This window comes from Carassius gibelio, chromosome B7 (assembly GCF_023724105.1).
Source record: "Carassius gibelio isolate Cgi1373 ecotype wild population from Czech Republic chromosome B7, carGib1.2-hapl.c, whole genome shotgun sequence".
NCBI lineage: Eukaryota > Metazoa > Chordata > Actinopteri > Cypriniformes > Cyprinidae > Carassius > Carassius gibelio.
In genome coordinates this window covers 19,114,651-19,138,465 of record NC_068402.1, presented here as the reverse complement: position 1 = coordinate 19,138,465, position 23,815 = coordinate 19,114,651, and the positions used below count along the sequence as shown (strand labels likewise).

At 38.0% G+C, this 23,815-nt stretch overlaps 1 protein-coding gene across 18 annotated transcripts in view; it reads right to left on the bottom strand.

Moving 5' to 3' along the window:
* Nucleotides 1-2,667: 2,667 nt before the first annotated feature.
* Nucleotides 2,668-23,815, bottom strand: part of LOC127961122 (diacylglycerol kinase zeta) — an 80,462-nt gene continuing 59,314 nt past the window's right edge. For all 18 annotated transcript variants that reach the window (XM_052560078.1, XM_052560080.1, XM_052560081.1 and 15 more), the window contains 8 exons: nt 22,644-22,745; nt 20,197-20,253; nt 15,861-15,895; nt 13,963-14,012; nt 11,583-11,703; nt 11,178-11,214; nt 10,853-10,952; nt 2,668-6,389 (listed from right to left, as the gene is read on the bottom strand). In XM_052560078.1, coding sequence (XP_052416038.1) covers nt 6,273-6,389; nt 10,853-10,952; nt 11,178-11,214; nt 11,583-11,703; nt 13,963-14,012; nt 15,861-15,895; nt 20,197-20,253; nt 22,644-22,745 — 619 coding nt within the window. In that variant the 3' untranslated portion in view covers nt 2,668-6,272. The remainder of the gene's footprint in view (nt 6,390-10,852; nt 10,953-11,177; nt 11,215-11,582; nt 11,704-13,962; nt 14,013-15,860; nt 15,896-20,196; nt 20,254-22,643; nt 22,746-23,815) is intronic.

The window sequence follows — 23,815 nt, the reverse complement described above, 5'->3', positions numbered from 1 at the left end:
ATGCTGAACTGACTATATGACTATTTACAAATTCAGCATACAAACAAGATGTCTACTCGTATCATTGTATAGGAACCTGGCTACCAATAACAGAACCTCTGGATTATGTACTATAACCACGTTAATATTACAAACAAGTACCATCTCAATTTTGCAAACCATCATTTAAAAAGAAAGACAGATATATATATATATATATATATATATATATATATATATATATATATATATATATATATATATATATATATATATATATTATATGGAAATGTAATGGATAGAAACTCTGATAGAAAGTTCAAACCTTGCTGGAATGTCGGTCTCTTACCACAAAAAAGTCACCTACATCAATAAAAACAGGACAGTTTGAATCTGTAAAATATCTCTTTAAATCATAAAAGTACTTTGTTACAGTTCTGTGTATATTTTTGTTTATACTGCAAACGCCCTAAATCATTATAAACAGCTAAAATGTTTTCAGAGGCTATAGATTCTCTTCTTTTTTGCCTGCTATATGATTTCACGTGGGTGTATTTGTGAATGTGTGTGTAGACCCCTAAGGGCAGGAAACAGCGGCTCAATAGGACAAATGGTGCAGTCAGATAAACAATCTCTCCGCAGGCCTAGACAGGCCAGAACACAACACATACAATGACCTGAGCCAACTCATAAAGCCATTCTCATAGCATTCACATACTGTAAAACCCACTCTGACTATACAAACACACACTTGTTGCACAATCATGCACTTTTACAGCAGCACACACATGGCCCCATAGATCAATAAAAAATTATGGTAAACTACATGGATGTGGAGCATCAGATGATATTTTTGGTGATGGCATATTTGAAAATGGATTTTTATGGTTTTTCTGTAAGCTTTACATTTCAGTCAAAGCACATCTTCTGTAGTTCTTGTTTTAAAAATAATGCCTGTAATAGCCAACATGCATTACATGTGAATTTAGGATTGAGTGGATTTGATCAAGTAAGTTATAGCGTGTATTTTAAAACATTTAATTTTTTTCTTTGAATGCAATGTACTGTCCATTTCACACATCCGCTCCAAGAGGACTAAAAAGACCACAGGGAAAATGGTGTGGGGTGGGGGTGTTCAAGGAAATCAAAGTGGGGTGAGGAACAAAGAGAAAGAAAGAACGGGTTGAGAGGTTGGGAGGTTTATACAGGCCACATATTTTGTAGCAATCTGAAAAGGCAAGACCTCCTCCTTGATCTCCACAGTGAAACCTCTGTCTCCCAACAGAGGACCAGATGGAACAATCACTGCTTGAATAAAAGGCAGCTCACAGCCACCACAAATGATCCACAAAACCCCAACACTCCTCCTCTTGCCACTCTCTGCTTCTTTGGAGCAGCAGGAAGTCATGGGGAAGCTTGCCAAATGGGCAAAGGGTGAACCAGCATGTGAGTGTTTGTCCATGAAAAGGTTAAAGAGTTGAGGGTGAAGTCTAGCTTTCTAAGATAGAAGTGAAGCCGGCGTTCATGGTGTGATTATTCACTCAGAGCATGACCAGAAGAATGGACTTCATCTCACATACACATTATTATTATTTATTTTTAATATGTAATGAAAGACGACCGCAATGACTTTAAACAGTGAAGAGGTTATTCAGTTAATGCCATGTATCATAATCTAACAATGGACAACAATTACATCATTTTGTAAATCTAGGTTAATGTTGATTTGTGTTATTGTTTGTTGTCAATTCATGTTCATTCACATTGCATTCAATCATGTTAATTTACACAACCTGAAAAATTAGATGAAAAAATTATGTTAAAAATGTATGTATCACATATATATATATATATATATATATATATATATATATATATATATATATATGTATCATATATAGATCTAATATATATGTATGTATTATATTTTCAAGTCTCACACAATCAAGTCTCACACAATTATAATTAAGAAAAAAATACAAATGAGTTACAGCAATAAAAATAATAATTAAATAAAAACATACAAAGAAAGAAAATCTTGCATAGAGCACATCATCAGGATTATACAGTCATATCATTTATGGTGATAACTCAATGACTGATATCATGACTCTTTTATTGGGACAGGAATTGCATTTCTCTTATTAATACCTGCGTCTCATCTCTGAGCCGACAGCTCACTCCTGCAGAGACAAAAAGAAACTCGGTATCAGAGTCTGGGGGAAATGTTGTTAATACATTCCAAGGATGATAAAACCGCATTAAAATGGAAATAGTTCTGAGCTGTTTTAGACTGCAAAGCCTCACATTCATCCATCTGTGGACTAGAGGGAGACCCGAATGCAATACAGGAGAATATACATTTTTCCAAAGCCTCTTAACCCAACCCCCCAAAAAAAACTCTTACCTTAAAATAAGTAGCCACCGTTTAATCAACCTACTGTACATGAAAACACATGAGGGTCTGATTACTCTGAAGAGTTCTTAAGGCATAGAAAAAGCATTTATTTTCAAGTGGTGGATCAGATCTGACTCTTATCCTTTACACTGAATCAGACATTTTTTGCTTTAAAATTATTCACTCATTCAAATAATTCATAGGCTTTGTAAGATTATTATAAGGACAGAAAGATCACTCAACATCCAGTCTCTTAAAATATTTGTGAGAAGCAACAAATGACCTTGCTGTTCAGTATGAAATATTCAGGAGGCTTTATTATTTTATTAAACAGACAGCAACAGATAAGTTCACTGAAGAGATAAATATTAACTGCATTACAGAACAAAATATTCATAAAACATGTCTTTAAACCCAATATATTGCACTGAAACCCATACTTTCTGGTTTCTCCTCATCAAACCTCAAACTAGACACAAAATAAGTATAAATGTCAGATCGCTTTCCCTGTAAATCAATGAAAGAGGCAGTTCTTCATCGTCTTACTGCTTTCATGCATCTCAATGATGGCTAAAGGCTAAAGAGTTTCATTGAGCAAGAAAATACACAGCAACAAAACACATTCAGAAATTCAAAGTACATACATTACATTGCTTTGCCCTTTGAAAGTTAAAGTAAGATTTCCATATAAGAATAAAAAAATGTGAGATTTCTTGGAAAATCTCATCTCTTAAGTATGCCATAAAAATGGAGTGTGCATTGATAATGTTGGTGATGAAGTACTGAAAATGGAATATACTTCAATAGTGTCTCCACTATATGAAGAAAAATAGGATATTAGAGGAAAAGTAAATAATGGCAAAACTAGTGCTTGCAGTGTATTGCTGACGATAAGAGAGGCTGAAATAAGCCGTGTATTTAAAACTTGGTTTTAATAAGATAATGAAAGGTCTAGCTGTAAATAGCTGCTTGAGACAACATGTATGAATTATTTATAATGAAGCACTGTACATGATCTGATGTTTGGACGAGAAAAAATCATAGCAGAGGAGACTGAAGGGTAATATGATGCTGCCAGCATCACTAACAATCTCTTCTGAATGAGCCACAGAGTAAATGGATCAACACCAAAACAAAATAACCATATCATTAAAGCCTGGGTTATAAAATCTTAAAACTAGACTAAATTAAAAGTAACAGTGCAGGGTCAATGCAGGGCATAGACCTCACTTGCCCTTAGAGATATAGAAATGATATGCTAAATGCAGTCTTCAGCACTTAAAAACTGGCCATTAAAATTCATGCAGTAGAACATTATCATGCCAGTCAAAGATTCATATTGCTTGTGATCAGGTATGGAATTGTGGACACACTCATATCTGAAAATGACATAAGTAATTTAAGGTTGTTGTATTTCTATGGAAATACAAGTCCAAATCGATTACACATTTTACAGAAAAAAAGTGTAAAACGTCTAGAAGAGCATTGTAGCAAGGTTCTAACATATTTTAAATTAAAACGTAACAAACTCAGTACAACTGCTTTCAAAGATTCAAGCTTTAAAAACACGCTCCAAGTGTTGATGAATGAGTTGAAACATTTGTGGCAAATCTATGCCATCTGTTCTGCCTATTAGTCTGACAAACTCAAGTTTTAGGATTATGATCATTATGAAGAAACTCACAAAATTGTCTCTTAATCCCTGCAATCACTGAGTGCGAGAGGTTTTCTGTAGGCTGTTTATCTCAAACAGTAAAATTAAACGATCAAAATTCCTCAGTAAAGGAATGAAGTTGGCATGATTAAGTAAAAAGCTCTGTTGGCTTGAAGACCATTTACAGTGTCAGCCCATCTGCTAGCTTTGGTTTCTCCCAGAATGCATTTGTGATGCGATGTATGTCTAAAGCAGTGGTTCCCAACCCTGACCCTGGAGGCACCCCAACACTGCATGTTCTGCATGTCTCCTTAATCAAACACATCTGATTCGGGTCATTGTTGGGAACCACGGGTCTAAACTATATGAAACTGCTTTTTGATTGTAAAAATGTATTTGTGTCCTATATATATCAGCCTTTACACTTCTCAGATGGAACATGAAAAGAATGGGATGAAAGGATGAAAATAGAAACAATTTCCATTGCCAAAATTTAAATCAAATTAAAAAAATTAATTTATTCATTTAGCAGACGCTTTTATCCAAAGTGACTTAAAGAGCATTCAGGCTATGAAAATGCAGTGCTCTACCAATTGAGCTACAGGAGCAAACCCAATTTTTCATACTAAAAAGGTCTAAGGGGGGTATCTCTGACCTTTAAAAAAAAAAAATAGTCTTAAGAATTTTAAGTAATCCGATCATTAAGACATATCACATGTTTATTGAAAGAGTTCAGTGAGTTCAGTGTTTATGGCATATGATGTCATTCATATAATCTCGTTCATCAAGGCTCCTGTCAAACAGCTGTCTGGGTAAAAGGGTGAGATGGATGGATAGATGGTTTTTGAAAGAACATAACTGAGAGTGCTGAAAATGCATTTCCAACAGCAAATGAATAGCACTAAAGATGCTAGTGTGTTAACCCAAACACAGTGTTACTTATTTACAATATGAATACGCATACATACTGTAGAATTACATTGTAAAGAACTTTGAAATAAGTGGGTCATATCATTGATGAAGTAGTAACTCTCTGTGGACAGAGAAGAGTTTCATCCTATAATGTAAATAAGTCATAAATTACTTATATTATTAAATATGTACGCTTTCAATGCCAAATGAATTTCAATATATAATGATTTAGGAAAATAAATATAAGCATCCTTAAATCTCGTCTAAATGTCTAAAAGACATCAGCACAAAAAAAAAAATATGGAACAAAACGATAAACTTACAGAGTGCGTTGTTTTATCACAAAGATTTAAGAAAAATGAGCTGAATCACAAAGAGATCTATTCTCAACTCCAATAAACCAAAATCTAAAGTTTTATAATACAAACATGACCACACATCTTTTAGAGCTACAAATTATATAAACATCTATTTACTTAAAAATATTGTAGGAAAGAAGCCGTATTTGAGTACAACAATTATAAATCCAGAGTATAGAATAAAGAAGGCAATCAAAGCTACAGTGCAAATGCCTCTTAAACAGAAGCTACTAGAAACAGCACAGAAATCTATGAAAATGCAAAATCCTTCCCATGACACACCTGAAAAACATCTAAATAGTTCTGATACTTGAGATCAAGAACCCAGAGAACATTCCGATCTTTGAACCAACCTGAACTCTTTCAGTGCAGGGCAGTCTAAAAAGTTACATTATACTGTACATTAACAACATGTCATTTAATGGCTCTACTGTCTTTAGGAAATAAGTCAGCTAACTGAAATGTTGGTTCTGGTTAATGCGCTGTACGACCAACCAGATTATTGCTCAGCCATGACAGAGCAATACTGAACCTAGTTGTGGAGTCAGGGCTATGGTGAATGCTCCAGATACTTTTACAGACAGGGATGAATCTGGAGACAGACACCAGCCCATGCATCTTTAAATCCTCATTGTATTCGTTTAACATTCAGCATTGTCAAACTAGAAAAGCAAGCTTGATGAGTGCATTAACATATGGATTCTGTCTCATAAATACAAACTCTTAAGATGTTTTGGCAGTGCGATGAAATGAAAGACATTAAGTCCAACAGGTCATTCAGAGAAAGATGATGAAAGCTTGGGACCTCTTCAGAGACAGTACAGTGTGCAACCATCTTCCCTCTCTGGGAATGTATCACCCCCGCTGCGGTCCAGAGAGCCTAAGACAGGTTTAGCGATACATTTTTGGTAACTGTTGTTTTGGCACAAAAAGGAGGGCACCGGTTGAGGTGAGGGTTGAGAGGTTAAAGTCAAACAGCAGTCTCCTGGTCCTCACGCTGGATCATTTGGTAGTGCTGGCGGTTCTCGAGATACGCCGCAAGTTCTGCATCTTTCGCCTTCTCAGCACGATGCTTTGGAGTGTCCCCCTGGAAATGAAGAGACATGTTAAGTCCAAACATAACTAACTGACTGACAGACAGACAGTTAATAAAAAAAAAAAAAAAAACTCAAATTCAAATGTTGTGGAAAAGTTCATTTATTTCAGTAATTCAACTCAAATTGTGAAACTTGTATATTAAATAAACAGACTGAAGTAAGTCTTTGGTACTTTTAATTGTGATGATTTTGAGTCACATTTAACAAACACCCACCAATTCATTATCTCAACAAATTAGAATATGGTGACATGCCAATGTGATAATCAACTCAAAACATCTGCAAAGGTTTCCTGAGCCTTCAGAGTGGTCTCTCAGTTTGGTTGACTAGACTACACAATCATGGGGAAGACTGCTGATCTGACAGTTGTCCAGAAGACAATCATCGACACCCTTCACAAGGAGGGTAAGCCACAAACATGCATTGCCAAAGAAGCTGGCTGTTCACAGAGTGCTGTATCCAAGCATGTTAACAGAAAGTTGAGTGGAAGTATATAGTGTGGACGAAAAAGATACACAACCAATGGAGAGAACCGCAGTCTTATGAGGATTGTCAGCAAATTCAATTCAAGAATTTGAGTAACTTCACAAGGAATGGACTGAGGCTTGGGTCAAGGCATACAGACATGTCAAGGAATTTGGCTACAGTTGTCGTATTTCTCTTGTTAAGCCACTCCTGAACCACAGACAACATCAGAGGTGTCTAAGGAGAAGAAGAACTGGACTGTTGCCCTGTGGTCCAAAGTCCTCTTTTCAGATGAGAGCAAGTTTTGTATTTCATTTGGAAACCAAGGTCCTAGAGTCTGAAGGAAGGGTGGAGAAGCTCATAGCTCAAGTTGCTTGAAGTCCAGTGTTAAAGGGTTAGTTCACCCAATAATTAAAATTATGTAATTAATAACTCACCCTCATGTCGTTCCAAACCATTGAGACCTCCGTTTATCTTCGGAACACAGTTTAAGATATTTTAGATTTAGTCCGAGAGCTCTCAGTCCCTCCATTGAAGCTGTGTGAGGGTTAGTTAGAATATTTTTAAGCATCGAAAAAACATTTTGGTCCAAAAATAGCAAAAACTGCGACTTTATACAGCATTTTCTTCTCTTCTGTGTCCGTTGTGAGAGAGTTCAAAACAAAGCAGTTTGTGATATCCGGTTCGCGAACAAATCACTCGATGTAACTGGATCTTCTTGAACCAGTTCACCAAATCGAACTGAATCGTTTCAAACGGTTTGCGTCTCCAATACGCATTAATACACAAATGACTAAAGCTGTTAACTTTTTTTAATGTGTCTGACACTCCCTCTGAGTTCAAACAAACCAATATCCCGGAGTAATTCATTTACTCAAACAGTACACTGACTGAACTGCTGTGAAGAGAGTGGTCCATTTTTAAAACCAAAGTCACTGCACCCATTTACCAAAATTTTTTAGAGCACTTCATGCTTCCTTATGCTGACAAGCTTTTTAGAGATGCTGATTTCATTTTCCAGCAGGATTTGGCACCTGCCCACACTGCCAAAAGCACCAAAAGTTGGTTAAATGACCATGGTGTTGGTGTGCTTGACTAACCACCAAAGATAATCTGTCGGGCATTGTCAAGAGGAAAATGAGACACACACACCCATACACACACTCAGTGGTGGCCAAAATTATTAGAACACTATTATTTTTGACAGGTAAAATATGGTTTTAAGTCATTTATTTCTAACTTGCAGTAGTGTGCGAGTAGGAAATATCAGTTTACATTTCCAGACATTAATTTTGCCATTAATTGTAATAATGCAGTTTTTGTTTGCAGAAGGAGTCTGACAACAGCTAGTGCTCCACACAGAGATCTGATCCCATCATCATAAGTCTGTCTGGAATAACATGAAGAAACAGAACAACCTGAGACAGACTCAATCCAAAAGAACTGTGGAAATGTCTCCAAGATGCTTCAAGAAACCTGCAAACGCTACCTGAAAAACTATGTGCAAGTGCACCAAGGGCAAAAATTGCTTTAAAAGCAGAGGATGGTCACACCAAATGCTGATTTTAGTTAATCACAGTTAATTAAAAATAAAATCTATTTATATATTTTTTGACGGCATTTTTACATTAGTGCCTAAAACTTTTAACAGTACTGAAGCTTGATATAATTGACTATTTATCATTAAACTGTTCTCTGTTCCACTGAGACTTCAATTACAAATACAAACACAAGCTGAAGTTCAAGAAGATGCTTCGTGAACTGAAGCAAAATACACAGAGAACATCTATGGTTGCTCCAGGCCCTAATTAGGGACCGTTTCTTTCAGACAAAGTCTTCATGAACAATGAAGAAGGGAAATCAAAGATTGCACTGAGCCTCTAATGGTAAACATGTTCTCTCAGAAAACGCCTCTCTTTTTCCGTGTTGCTGGTGCCAGCATTGCTCAACAGTAATTGTTGTTAATTGCAGGCAGGCCTGGTGCAGAGAGTCTAAGAGGAAAAGTGCTGGACTGTTCCCGTCGGACAGAGCTCGGAGCACTCAAACTGCCCGCCAGGCGCTTTCATTGTTGCGGCACAGATGAAGCCGCCTTTGTTCAGTACTGTACAGTACGACCGGCCACCAACACCTTTTCATACTAGGCAACTTCCAGTGCGGTGCTGCATCCCTACATTTTCAGCCTTTCAGATGCAAACAAAGTCAGTTCTGGAAAAGCTGTCAAAAGCTACAGCGTCACAATGGAGACTATTGGCCATGATGAACCAAAATATACTAGTTATACAGGAGGGAAAAAAAAGCTTTGTGGTTAAAAGACTAATCCCTGCAGGGCATGCCGAACAGAAATATAATCACACTTTTAGAGTGCTTTTAAAAACCAGCCTTCCTCATACAAGTCACAAAGGATAGAAGGGGAGAACATTATGGAATGGATAATGGGAATGCTTATTATATAAAGACAGATGGATAGCATGTAAAAGAGAAAACCGAGGGAGGGAGTCAGAGAGGAGTAGTGTGCTTCATAACAGGGCAACGAACGATGAGTCACTCTATCCTGGATATGATGTTTTCTGGTTTGAATGAAACCAAAAGTGCAGGATCCTTAGATTTGATGGAAACAGAGGGAAAGCAGAGCAGAAAAGTGCTGATGGAGCCGTTAATCGCAACAGACCACAGTCAAGGAAAATGGCGCCGCTAAATCAGGTCTTGTTCAGATCGAGTCTGTCAGGAGCACAGGGGTACAGTCTCCCTCAAGAGGGAAGATGAAAATCATGGGACATCCTCTGAAGAGAAAAATCTTCATGTTGGTCTGCTCTCAGAAGGTGTCAGACCGGTGACTTTACACATTTCATCTCCCTCAACAGCACACGAGTTACTGATAATTACACAGATAGAAGTGAAGGCTGTCAGACAGACTGGAGTCCATCGGCACCCAGGAGACTCAATCAGTGCCGTCTCACACATTTATCAGATGGGAGCTGGGAAAGGGCCGCTAGAGGAGACCCAGTGGTAATGCTGAGAGTTCTAACCACAAATGAGATTTCTGTGCTTTGTGGAAAATCATTCCCTCATAGATCTCTTCAAATAAGTCGTTTTTAAATTGATGTTTCTTCTGAAAAGAAGAGAGGCAGTAATTAGGGTCTAGTGTGTCTACAGCTGTGTGTAATTTTGCGGTACACCAATCAGAAGTGCTGCAGGAGATCTTGAGTCTCTTGGCTGGATCTGTGGAGGTGAGCGGGGGAGAGGGAGGGTTGCTGGGGGGAAGAATGGTTCCTTGTTTCATGCGAAGGTCTTAGTCAGCACTGACTAACAGAGCGGTTGAGTACAGAGACGTCCAGGGATGGAGACCAGCTGGAGGCTGCAGCCAAAATGAGAGAGATCCAAAAGCAACAAACGTCTAAAGAGAACCTGTTTGGCATGAATCTGGCATCAGAACTTAAATTATTCCTTCCTGAAATTCTTATAGCAAGCACAAACAGGGTTTCAAATGCTATGACATTATTTCTCATTGTGTTTTTTGTTAGGTACAACACCAGACCTGGTCATGTGACTTTTCTGTGCATGTAAGTGGACCGCTATGAACATCCATTCATCATCATTTCCTCACCTTCATGTTGTTCCAAACCCATAAGACTTGGGTTAATCATTGAAACACAAACTAGGATATTATTTTTATGAAACCTGAGAGTTTTGTTACTTCACTGAAAGGCCAAGTTAAACAAATCCATATAAATCAAGCCATTTAATTAAACTCTCGTTAATATAAACAATCTCTTCATGCGCTTATTTATATTAAACAATCCAAACAATAATCAATGTAATTTGTATTTCGAAGAATAACCTTTAACAAAGACTTGTGAGATTTGAATGGCATGAGATTGATTAAATGAGTACAACATGTTCATTTTTTGGGGAACTATTCCTTTATTCCAGCATCAAACATGAACATAAAGTGTATTTCTCTACTTATCTATCTACGAGTCTATCTCACCTGTAAGTCTGTCTTCATGAGAGATGCTCCCGCCTCCACGAGGTAATGACAGATTGTCCTCTGACACAACGAGGCCGCTTTGTGCAATACTGTCTCTCCACTGAATAAAAAAAGAAAGAGAGACAGAGAGGAAGCAAGAGATCAAGACAGAGGGATAAACAGAGAGGACAGGAGGCAGAAAGCCAAGTTTGGAGGTTGTTAAAAAGCCTGCTAAGATAATTCTTAAAAAACCATGGCCTTCCTGACTACAGTAACATAAAACAGAACTAGAACTTTTACTGTCAACAGATAAAAATAACAAATGTCTATTGAGTAAGACACTCACTTTTCTCTCTCTGTTACATCCAGGATATCAGTGGGTGCTGTGGAAAAAGAGAAAAATAAAATCAAACCTTGCAAGCACACTAAAGCATGTGCCCTGAGGTGATGGTGTGTTGCTTAATGAAGAGCTGTAAAAAGCTTGCGTGGGAGAGAGAGATGGCCTGCTTTACACAGCACCCCACCACACACTACAGATAACACACAACAGAGACTGAGTTTGGACACACCAGAATGTGTTTCTTGTGATCATAGAGTCCTGTTGATCTAAAGGACTGGAAGCTAAAAAATATGTTCTGCAGCTTTTAAAATGATTGTTAAACATACAGGCATAGAAATTGCATGGATATAGCCATTTTGTCTATGCCAGCAGTTACAGCGTTTACAGATATGCTTAACCTGATTATTTTACCATTATCAATGATGTATCTGACGATCTCTTTGCTGCCCACTTCCACAGCATAGTGCAGCAGGGTGCGGCCCACCGGGTCCTGCACACACAGGTCAGCCCCGCTCTTGTGCAGCTCCTTCAACTGCAGAGAAAAAGCTGCCAGTCATACAAACAAACACTGAGATAAACATATCCCAAACAACAGAAAACAAAAGACAGCATCATTATGGGAAGCCACATGGTACCCTGATCTCTGAGTCTTATTAATTATTGCAAAGCGCCAAAAAAAAAGGACTGGTTATTCAATCAGACAGAATCTAGTGATGGTCTCAGCACAAGGTTGGCTGGAGGATGATGGCAAACATGCCAGTGACGTCTCATGCGATTAAGCCCAAAATCTGTCAGAAACAAGCCAGGACTCTTTTATACACCAGAGAGAGTTTGGGAATAAAATACTGGCATTATCACCAATCCAGTGTGTCTAGAAAGATCAGTATCTTCCACCAGTTTTCAGTCTGACTTGGAGGAGATTCCTGATGATGAATGCCCTGAGAGGAAAAAGAAGACACCATCCACACACCACACAGTACACTCTCTGCACTCCACAACTGGGTAATTACAGACACACCTGAGCCTCTGTGTGTGAGTCTGAATGTACTTCTGTATATTTCATCGAGGTTAAATGTCAGAGTTGACTGTTTATGGCTCTATGGTCCAGCTTTGAGATGTTAGTTCACCCAAAAATTTTAATTCTGTCATTAATTACCCTCATGTCAATCCAAACCCCTAATCACATCGTTCATCTTTGGAACACAAATTAAGATAAGACTGATGAAATCCGAGAGCTTTCTGTCCCTGTATAGACAGCAAGGGTCCTCCCACAGTCAAGGCACAGAAATGTAGTAAGGACGTTGTTAAAATAGTCCATGTGACATCAGTGGTTCAACTGCAGTTTTATGAAGCTACAAAAACACTTTCTGTGCTCAAAGAAAACCAGAACAACAATTTTATTCAATGATCTCTTCTGAGACAGTCCTCTGCCATTATCCAGGCACGCGCATTGCTTTCCTCTGCTCGTAAACAAGGTAAAATGTGATAATGGCAGAGGACTATCCTGGAAGATAAGAAATCGTTGAATAAAGTCATTTTTTGCTTGCTTTGTGCACAAAAAGTAGCTTCATAAAATTACGGTCGAATCTCTGATGTCACATGGACCATTTTAATGATGTCCTTTCTATGTTTCTGTGCCTTGATCAAGGTAGGACCCTTGCGGTCTATGGTGGGTCAGAGAGATCTTGGATTTAATCAAAATCAATTTGTTTTCCGAAGATGAGCGAAGGTCTTATGGGTTTGGAACAACATTAGGGTGAGCAATTATTGACAGAATTGTCATTTTTGGGTGAACTAACCCCCTAACCCCTTAACTGTCACTCACGTTTTTGAAGATAGACTTGAACCTAATCCTAAATGTTTATAATTCATGATTGAAAACATTTTGTAACATGATATTGATGTACCATTTACATGGTAATGCAATGATTGATTTTAAAATGGGTTTTAAAGGGTGAATTTTGACATTTTAAGTTTTCAGTTGATATATAACTTCTGATGATTTCTAAAATGCAACGAAGAAGTCTTTTTTTAAACAAAGGTCAAAACTCCTGTTATAATTTAGATTTTTTTGTCATAAATTGGTCTATTTTCCTACATAATTTTTAACAAAAAACATTGGTAAAATATATATTTGGAAGTCTTAGACCTTTCCAATGATATATATTTTGTCAAGATTAGATTAGATTTGATTGTAATATTGTATATTAAATGTAGGCGTCCCGTATTTGGGACGGGGTGACAGTTAAAGGGTTAAAAGATAATGTATTGGGGAAGGTAAAGGATGCTGTGTACTGTACATAGGTGCCCACTGCAACATGCCAAACACCCTCATTAATATCTGAAATGTCACCTCTTCTCCTCTCTGTATGGAGGCATTACGAGTGGGAACAGGTTTTGGGCTGGGTGTGAGAGATTATAATTCTAGAGAAAGCCTGTTTGGTCACCATAGAAACTGAGAACGAGTGAAAGGGCAAGAGAATATGCAGGATCATTTATCTGGTTCCGCCTCCGCTCTGCTAGATACTTGACATTTAATGGTGAGGTCAGTCCTGCGTTAGAGACCACAGAATATCCTTTAGGCCGAGTGAACATTTAACTAAAAGCACACTGGTCGCTCTCTTGCATATTAAATCACTGTCAGAACACAACATCCGAGCTACCTTCTCAAATAGGGTGTATGTGCATTAAATAAAACCTCTCCCAAAAGACAACACCAAAATCGGCCTAGAAGGTGAAAAAGTAAGGTTGTTGTATTTACGTGCTTAATGTATTCAAATGATGCTCTTACCTTCTGGTGGTCCTTCTTCTTCACACATTCAATTAGATCGTCTGCTGACACTGTTTAAAGAAGAGTACTCCATCAGTGAAGATTCAAGGTTTTTTTTATTTTTTTTTATTTTATAGTTCTTGAACTTATTTTGACTTAAATAATTACAAAGCAAATACTGTTAGATTAAATGTGACTAGATGTGTGAAAACATCATCAGCAAGAACAGTTAATGGATCCTGAAACATTATTTTTTGCTGTTTCATAGCTGAACTGGAGGAGGCCGTTTTAATTGATCTTGAACTTATTTTGACATGATTACTTAAGTGTAATTAAAGCAAAGACTGAGTGTACCGAGATGACAGGCGATCAGAACAGAGTGTCATTAGCATAAATAAATGTTCAATAGAGACTGAACTTTTGCTGTTTTTGGTATGGCTTATCTGGATGAAGCCATTTTAGACCAACGTAGTAACTGGTTTAGAGACTGAAATTTTTTTTATGAACCTAGTAAATTAGATTTTATGCAGACTAAACATTTTTGAAAAGCCAAGCAATTGTTGAAGTTTTATTATGGGCACTGTCGAGTAGTAACCTGACCTAATTTTCTTGATTGAATGACATAAACGCACAGAAAAATGATGGAAGCATGCGGTTACATCCAACCTGCCAGATCTATATACATACATTATTTTTATGGGATTACTGCTGAGATTCAGGCTTAGGCAAAAACACTGTTTGGAAGATGGATTTATGAGAAGATGAGAATAAGCATAAAACATCAGCATAAAAACAAATGCATTATTTGTAAAAGATCTTTAAAAACTGTTAACCAGAAAATGTGCACTAGTGTTATAGTTTCCTCATGGCAACTGATGACTCCATTATTACTTAGAGGTATTATTATTCAGAAACCGCCTGCATGCACAAATCACTTATGCATATTTGTTCAATATTAAGTTATTCAGAGTTACACAAGAAGATGTTCTGTTTATTTAATGCTTTGGGAGCAGACAGTTAAAAAAGGGAGTAAAAAATATGATTTTAATTATGGGTGTTGTTAATCACATTAGCTGATGCTGGCTCTGAGGGTTCAGTCTCAATATGCTAAATCTGTGTTCAAAGCTCTGCAATGCCCTTTGTAGATTTGCCTTCCTAATCCAGCAATCTTGTGTGTTGCTTCACAAACCTCGAGAGGTAAATATGAAAACACCCAGCTGGGATGTCAGGCTAACACGCCTGTAGAGCGCACTGCGTGGCTAAATCTACACCTGTGTCTAAAGATATGCCCGCTCCAATCCAGCTCTCAAAACTTGGCCGCTTTACGGAATTGAAGAGTCTCTTTTTCCAGTCTAGAGAAAGCATGCACAGGGCCAAATCAGGTTTTCGGAAATGCATTACTCCTCTGCTCATGCCAGCAAGCTTTGGAGCTAGCGCTGAATTCTAATGTGGATCAATGTGAGTGATGATAACCTGCTCTGCCTCGCTGCACCTCACAGACTGTTAGACAGTGCTCTCCTCCTCCTCTCTCTCTTCCACCTCTACCAATGCCAAGAGAGCGGAAAACACCACAGCCTTGGCACATGACCTCTCCTGACAGGCAGCAGCTCATTAAAAAGGAACAAGAATGAAGTCCAAGGAGCGTTTAACACTTAACTTACACGTAATGAATGTCAGAAACGATTCACAGAGCAAGAGCTGTTCCTCCACTACATTTAGCGGTCCCAATTTGCTTTTCGCAGAGACCTGAGACACTGTATGACTTTAACTTGTTCTCACAAGAAAAGACTAAAATTCAGCCCTCATTGCGTTTCCATTTCAATTTATTCATTCAGAATTTGACCAGTGCAACTCCGGAAAAAGTTCACTTGATGTTCACTGAAAAGATGCAAAGTTAGAGCACTGCTTAAACTTCTTACCAGAGTTTGCATTGTTCAGGTTGCTCTTGTCAAACCTGTGGGAGAAACAGAAACATCTGAGTGAATGATACACTTCAAAGCAACACTTCAAGATACACTTCAAAAATCTTTTAGAGGACTTCTTCACAGTAAGCATCTGAAGCCTACGTATGTTCTTGATACACACACTGTGTGTGAAGCTATTAATCTCATCTTCTGATGTTTTGCCTTATGATTCTGTTCAAATGATCCTAAGGATGGCTACGCATTTCACATGAATGCAGACTGTTTCATCCCTTCTCAACACACATCTCAGAAATTTAATGAGCAAATAAAAAAATGACTTCAAATGAACTTCAACATATAAGAGCAAGAGATGAATTGAGGATGGAACCAAAACTCAGTGAATGTCACTGCAATGTTGTCATGAGGTCTGCTGGACATATTTGAGACTGGACAGAGTCTTGAGCAGGGCATGTCAGTTAGAAAATTGTTTTGACTGGAGTGGTGCTGATGCCATCAAAGTACCACAAGAGTGATTCGAGGGCAGTCGGCTGGACCAGCCAGCATAATTTTTCCCGAGTGGCTGCAGGGGCTCTGATGATAACAGCCATTTCACGATTGGTCAGACTCACAGATGGTGTGCATTTCATATTTATTCTGATCATTCAAGTTCCACTAATGCTCACACATCAGTGTTTTTAAAACAGTAAAAACTCTTTTCATGTACTCTTAATGTCATACTGTTACAAATGTTATGTTCATCAAAACAAATAAATAGTACGTCAACATTCTAAACATTCTTCTCCATATTAAGAAGCATATAACAGTGTTTCTGGTTGCTAGACATAAAATTCAAAAGTGTGTTTATCGGAGTAATATTTAATCTAATCCACGTAATGTGTGAACATCATTGCGAGAACTTTAAAATGTTCAATTTGATAGCTCCTTTTTCAACTCCTCCCCCCAAAATCTGGCTGATCGGTAAAGGTAAGCACAGCCAAAGTCGAACCCGCCTATTGATGGTGATGTTGACACCATCGAGGACCCTACACCTCCTCTCTGTCTCTTCCCCTGACTGGAGCATCTTCTGTGTGCTCTCACCTGAAAGAATATTTGATCAAAGAGCTCCCCACCACACAACAAGAAGCCTGGGACATTAAGAAACAGAGACGTGTGGCACATAGGGCTTTGAAACCTGAACTTCGCTAGAAGCAGTGTGGCTCTGAGCTTGTTCTTTCACCAGAAACACCTACAGTCTCTCATATAAGAGTTGACTATAATGCAGATCTTTGGTATTTCATAATGAAGTGCAATACAAGTGTCAGAGGTCAAGAGAGGTCAGATCATGGTCAATTGAAAAACAATGAATGCATTTCACTTCGAATACACCGTCTCAGATTAAGTGAGACAGACAAAGAGGGAGGGAGAGGTAACAGAATTCATGAACACTTAAGTCAAAGCCACAACACAGTGTTCCCATTGAGACATGTCTATGAGTGATTGTGTGTGTGTGTGTGTGTGTGTGTTTGAGAGAGAGAGAGAGAGAGAGAGAGAGAGAGAGGGAGAGAGAGAGAGAGAGAGAGAGAGAGTTGGGGGGGCCTTGCTAAGGAATCTGAGTGTTTCCCATATTAAAAGCAGTTCGCAGGCTCATAAATCTGGGCTCTGACATGTCTTTCCAACACACACACCTTTGCAGTAATGTTTGCATGCCTCCTCTAGCCTTGCAGCTGAGGTTCAGCCTTCAGGCAGTGAAATTTGCTCAGGTAAGTGGATCTCAGATCCCTGAAATCACAAATAACCACTCTCAGCTATAAAAAAAATCCATCTCTATCAAATCACAATTTATCTTTTCATATATGTTCAGAGCAGCCAATCTTTTCCTGTGTGACTGAAAGTTCACACAAAACTTAAGAACAGATTCACATCACTGAACTAATCTCTTGCTGAAGTGATCAGCATCCACATTTTATTTTCAGCCATATTAATTTTGCTGAGATACAACCTCTTGGTGAACAGCTGCGTTGGGACTCACATTACAGCACATGAGGAGGGAAGATTCGACAATGGCACTCAAATCTCTATGTATTACGAGAGCTTGATGCATGCCATCTAACCATCATGTCCTGGAGGAAAAGCTGGCAATGGTTTATTCCCCCGGCCTAAATGATCATCCAGTGTTTAAACATGTCTGAACCATTCGTTGGTATGTAACCCAGACGGCAGCTGTAATTACTCACGTTCCTCAGCCTGCTTTCACAACACACTCATACACTAAGACACGCTAACATGAACCCTGAACTCACACACATGCTCACAGCAGCTTTAATGGGGTTATTGAGTTTTTGCTAGGTGTAATTGCTAGTAATTTAGCACATTTAGAGAAAGGGTAGAAATGTGACATTGGGCCAATTATTCGATACGAGTCCAGAAACCTCTTATTAGCTCTAGAGAGAAACAGGAATCTGAATCAGGGCCAGCCTGGCATTCCCTCAGCCAGATCACCAGCTCCTACCACCAGCTCTCATAAATCGCATTTGCAGGCCAGTTTTATTATTGATTGTGGACTGGAATGTTCTCCTCTAATCACTACTGAGATTTATGAGCAGAAGTTTTTCTTTAAACAAAAGCAGGTCTTAATGAGGGCGCTTGATGGTCCATGCTGTGAATACAATACCATTAGAGGAAACTTCAATATACTTCAATGTAGGAAAGCTTTAAGGGTCAAAGTTCAGCTCACTAGGGACCAATAAGACTTTGGCATCTACGGGACCTCAGCTTGATAATGAAGGCTGTGATGCACCATTAAACTGCCCTCGCTCTTCTTGAGTATCTTTCCTTGTTTGCTTCTCCTCATCAATTTTTCTCCTTCCAATTTACCATTTGCAGACATCACATTAAAGATGGTTGGCTCAGACTGCTCAGGAAACAAAGGGCTAATCTCGCACTCGCGCTCCTGCTTCCTCTTGTTGTTATTTGCTTTGAGTCTCAGTGTTCTGATGTAAATCTGCCTCAGAATGAGAGTAACTCATGGGGCTCAGCTATAATTCCATTAGAGGAAAATGCAAATCCCTCATTTATGTATGACAGAAAAACAACATAAACATGCATCATTTAATTATGGCTCCTATTCAAAATTAAACCAACAATAGCAGAAACCTAATCAATTTCCCTTGTAGACAGACATAGATAGAGAGCGAGAGAGAGGACAAGCTACTGGTTTAATCAAACTTTCGAGCATGTTAAGCTGATTTGAGGAATTGATTAGCTGTAGAATATGAGCACGGGAAGAGATAGTGTCATATAAGAACAGATTAATGATTTTTTCAGGCAGTCACAATTTAAACAAGCCATCTTTGTTCTTGTCTGTGTTGAAGCCATCCCTTAAAGGGACAGTTCACCCTTAAAAAAACAAAGTATTCTTTTAACATTTATTCATTCTAATGGCATTTCAAACATCTATGACTTTGACACTGTTCAAAATTTCCTGTTTTATGTTGAACAGTCATACGGGTTAGAACAAGAGGATGGGTAAACGATCACAGGATTTTCATTTTTGAGTGAACTATCCCTTTAAGAGGAGCTGTTCACACAAAAACTAATTTTTGCTTTAAAAAAAAAAAAACAGATGTCACACAACAGTATCCAACTGCAGAGTATGTATGAAAGAAAGGCAAGATCTTGAGATGCGTTTTTAAAAGTTGAACAACTTTTGATCCTACACAGTTTCTTCAAAAACAGAAAGCTTATGTGCAAGCAGCGAGACACACCGCAATTGTCAAAGATGTCCATTTAGCAGCTATTTACATAGAAAACAAAAAGCATGAAGTGGAACACAAAAAAGCATTCTGTGTGATCCGGCCCTTAGTCTTCAAGCAAACAGCAGTTAGAGAATACGATGACAGACATCACACTCGAGAACGTCAGACAAGACAAAACACGAACAAACTGTGACTACACTGGATCAGCACAGACTAGATTAGAGCAGAACTGATTGTACTTTGTTTATGTGTTCTTCTTATGTGCGTGTGTGCATCTCTTCTACCCTCTAATGCCGTGTCAACAGAGACAGCTGGGCCTAATAAGGAACAGAACAGGCCAGTAAAAATAATAATCAGCAGCACAAATGGTGAGGTCCTGCTGTGCTAGAGTTCTTTTCCTCATTGAAGCAATGACACTCATAGTGCACATTAAGAAAAGTCACTGGCCGCCGGTAACTATCCCCACTGGGATTAAAAGAATAGACCGCTCTTTGAACACTTTCAACATCTATTGCAGCTCTGAGAAGACACAAGTGAAAGGGTACAGAGAGGAAAGGAATACAGAAACATGACAAGACTGTAAAGCTTTGTCTCACCTGCTGGTAGGTTTGAAATCTGCTGCTGTCGTATTTGAGCGATGAATACCCCCCACCCTTCAAAATGACAAAAGAATACAAAATAAATCAAATGTAAATAAGTAGATAAATGAACGGGAATATAAGGCCAAAATGATAAAGACATGAACATAAACAATAATCATTTGACATAACAGTTACAGTACCAAAATGAGATTTGTATTTTACTGAGGAATGGCAGTCAAAAAATAGTTGAAAAGTTTAGGTTTTAGGCTTTGGTTCAGTGTAAATAAAATGCTGTATTAGAGCTGCTCTGTCACTGTCATGACATTGAACATTTTGTTTTCTGTTGGCTGCACACAGCTCATACATATTCACTGTGGATTTTCAAATTGGATATGCAAGACATATATATATATATATATATATATATATATATATATATATATATATATATATATATATATATATATATATATATATATATAAAAAGGGCAAATAAAAAATTCAGCATGTAGTAAAACATAAAAGGAACAAATACCAAATCAATTCGTTAATACATTGAGGTGATTTCACTGTTGTTGTTGCATTAAAGAGTATTTAAAAGTATCAACTGTATCAATCTTCCTTTAATAAAAAAAAAAAAAAAAAAAAATTAAATGTACAAATATTACAAAATAGATGTCACATGAAAAAAAAGTTGTAAATAATAGAAAAAAATTAGAAATTTTTTGAACAAACCCTAACCAGAATGTTTATACAGTATATGGCATGGAAAATAACACGCACGCACACACACACACAGCACAATAAAATTAAAAGGACTATTGTTTGAGTTGGTGTGGCATTTTAAAGACTTTTAATGCATTGAGCATGTGATGTAATGCAGAAACATTTCACCATTACAAACAGAGGTGGTTCTCTTAGCTCTGGTCTGGCCACATATTCCTCCCCTCAGGCAGGGTTGTGGCCTGGACCCCATTGGAGCATATCAATTCATGGCCAGCACAAATGTTATATAATGTTCCACAGGCAGACACTTTTACTGAGATATCACTGACCCTAGGAGAAACTTAATAGGACCCAAAGAGCCCATCATTTAGGGACACAAAGGAATGTATGAGTCCAGGACAGCTCTCTGTGGTTTACTGAGCTGATTTCACACAAGAGGGAGATTTATGATTGTGGTTTCTGACTAGAAAGCAGTCAGGCCGTGATATCCCTTATGTGTCTTCTGTGCAGTAAAACCTAACAGTTCATGGCCAGCAGCTTTTTGTATTTTTATTTCTTGGCCTGTTTCTGGTGGTTGGATCTATTCTCTCTATGCTATTATGAGGTCTGGTATCCTAAAGGGCATCTAAGGAAAACTTTTCATATCTTCTCCTGGTCACATATGCAGATATACACATCACAAGAAGCAGGAGCCTAATGTCTTTCTTTCCTGCCAGATATATCTTCTAAACAATATGAAAAAAATAAGCAGGAACAGAGACTTAAGAAAATATCATAAATAAAATATTCCAGCATTTCCTTAAATGTACTGTAAGTGTACATGTATGCAAAAATAGTTGCATTTTTTCATGCAGCCCTCATGAAACGCTCATGGGAAAATATTAAATTCATCCTTAAAAAACCTTTGTGAAAACCCTTTGGACATACTCTCTCTCTCTCTCTCTCTCTCTCTCTCTCTCACACACACACACACTCAGAGTGGAAGGAAAATGCAAAATGCATTTCTGCCCAGTAAATGAGATGTCATACTTTTTTCTTTTTTTTTACAAAAAAAGAAAAAAAAATGCCTGGTGGCCTACAAAGGTTCAGGCACACAGACAAGCACATTTACACTTTTACACATACAGAGGGGAATCAATGCAATACTTCACAATTAAAAGGGAACCTCATATCATTTCATTTTCTCTTTTTATTAAGAATGCAGAATAAAATATAGGATTTTTCATTATTATTAAATTATAATAATTGATTAATTAATAATTATTTACTATAAATTAAAAAACTAGCATCTGAGCTAAAAACAAAACACTCAAAACATTAAAACGAATGCAGTAAAAAGGTATTGGTACTGACTCTGACTGGACAGGCTACAATAGAAACTATACACTCATTACTTGTGTTGTTGCCAATCAAGTGTACACCAGCTCTACACACTGTACTCATTACCAATAAAACATCACAAACATAGATATGCAAAAGGAGTTAGTTCTTTTTTTGCTATTGCAAAGATTAGCCAGTAAGGGAACTACTCGAGCTTCACAGATCAGCATCTCTCATACCAGCACAGAACTCAATATTCTGCTTAGGGCCACACAGACATAGATCAGAAAGAACATGCAAGAACTTTCAGCCTTAAAAGACAAACTATTTTTGTATGGCAGCAGGCTTGATCCACGTGGCTGGAGTTTCAGAGATGTGTTCTAGAGGATAATAAACGTTCTCTGTGTAGCTCTTACCTGCTGAGAGCTGGTTTGGCTGATCGGAGCGAGTCACTGTGTGCAAGAGCTTCTGCCACAGAACTGTCACTGGAAACACGCTTCCTTTGGAGCTCTGCAACCCTGAAGAAACGACGAGAGAGACACACACACACAGAGAGACATTATCAAGAGGAATATTTGGTACTGAAACAGCAGGCCAGTCATTATATCTGCAGCCAACAAAAAACAAATGCTGTGAGGTACCAACAGTCCGGCTGCTAACAAATAATGATGTGTGCACTTGTTCTTTAATGTTGGAAGTCTTTGTGATATAAGAAAAAGTAACATGCAAAGACCCACAATGACAGTCTGGTCAATAAAAGGAATACCCTAAAACATAGAAAAATGTTTAGATGTATATTGTTTCTGTTTATATTCTGTGTAATAATAGTGTGTGAAAAGAAAAGGAAAGGAACAGATGAAGGTGGAGACCGAGACAGAGAGATAGAGAAAGATAGAGACACTATCCTTTGATCTCCACTAGTGCATGCATCACCCTGTAGCAGTCTGATCTCATTTGGTGGAAAAGCATAACCGGTGGAAAAACATTACGATGACAAGAGATAGCGAAAGAGAAAGAGAGAGAAAGCCAACATGTCTAGAGACTCAAAAAGACAATGCTTCCTGTCACTTTGTTCACCCATAGCTCACCCTGGCAAACTCAGCACTTAACACCACAAAGAGAACACCACAAAGGCTAATTACATCTTTTTATTAATTTAATATTCCTTTCATGAGCGATTCCGTGTGATTCTGAATTGAACAAAAGCATGTTTAATGTTGCCTCGGCGAGAGATCGTTATTTCATGCCCAAGGGATTTAAGCGATGTAATAATGGCTGCCAAATGCATCAGCAGCCGCACGTCTGTGTGACTGATTGAGTCTCTGCGACTGACAACAAATCAGGAGCAGGGAAGATGCCAAAAAATCCCATCCAAAACGAAAAGTACCACTGATTAAATACATGCAGGAAAAAGATGAAATGCGCAAATGCAATGCGAAGTAACCAAATTAAAGAAAGACAAAAAGGGAAGGAAAAGAGGAAGAGCAGAGCAAAAGGGATAGATGTCAGTTAAAAGAAGGTGAGCCAAAGTTCTCTGAAACTCTGAAAGACTTGCTGTTTCGCAAACATGTCATTAGGACCGCAGAAA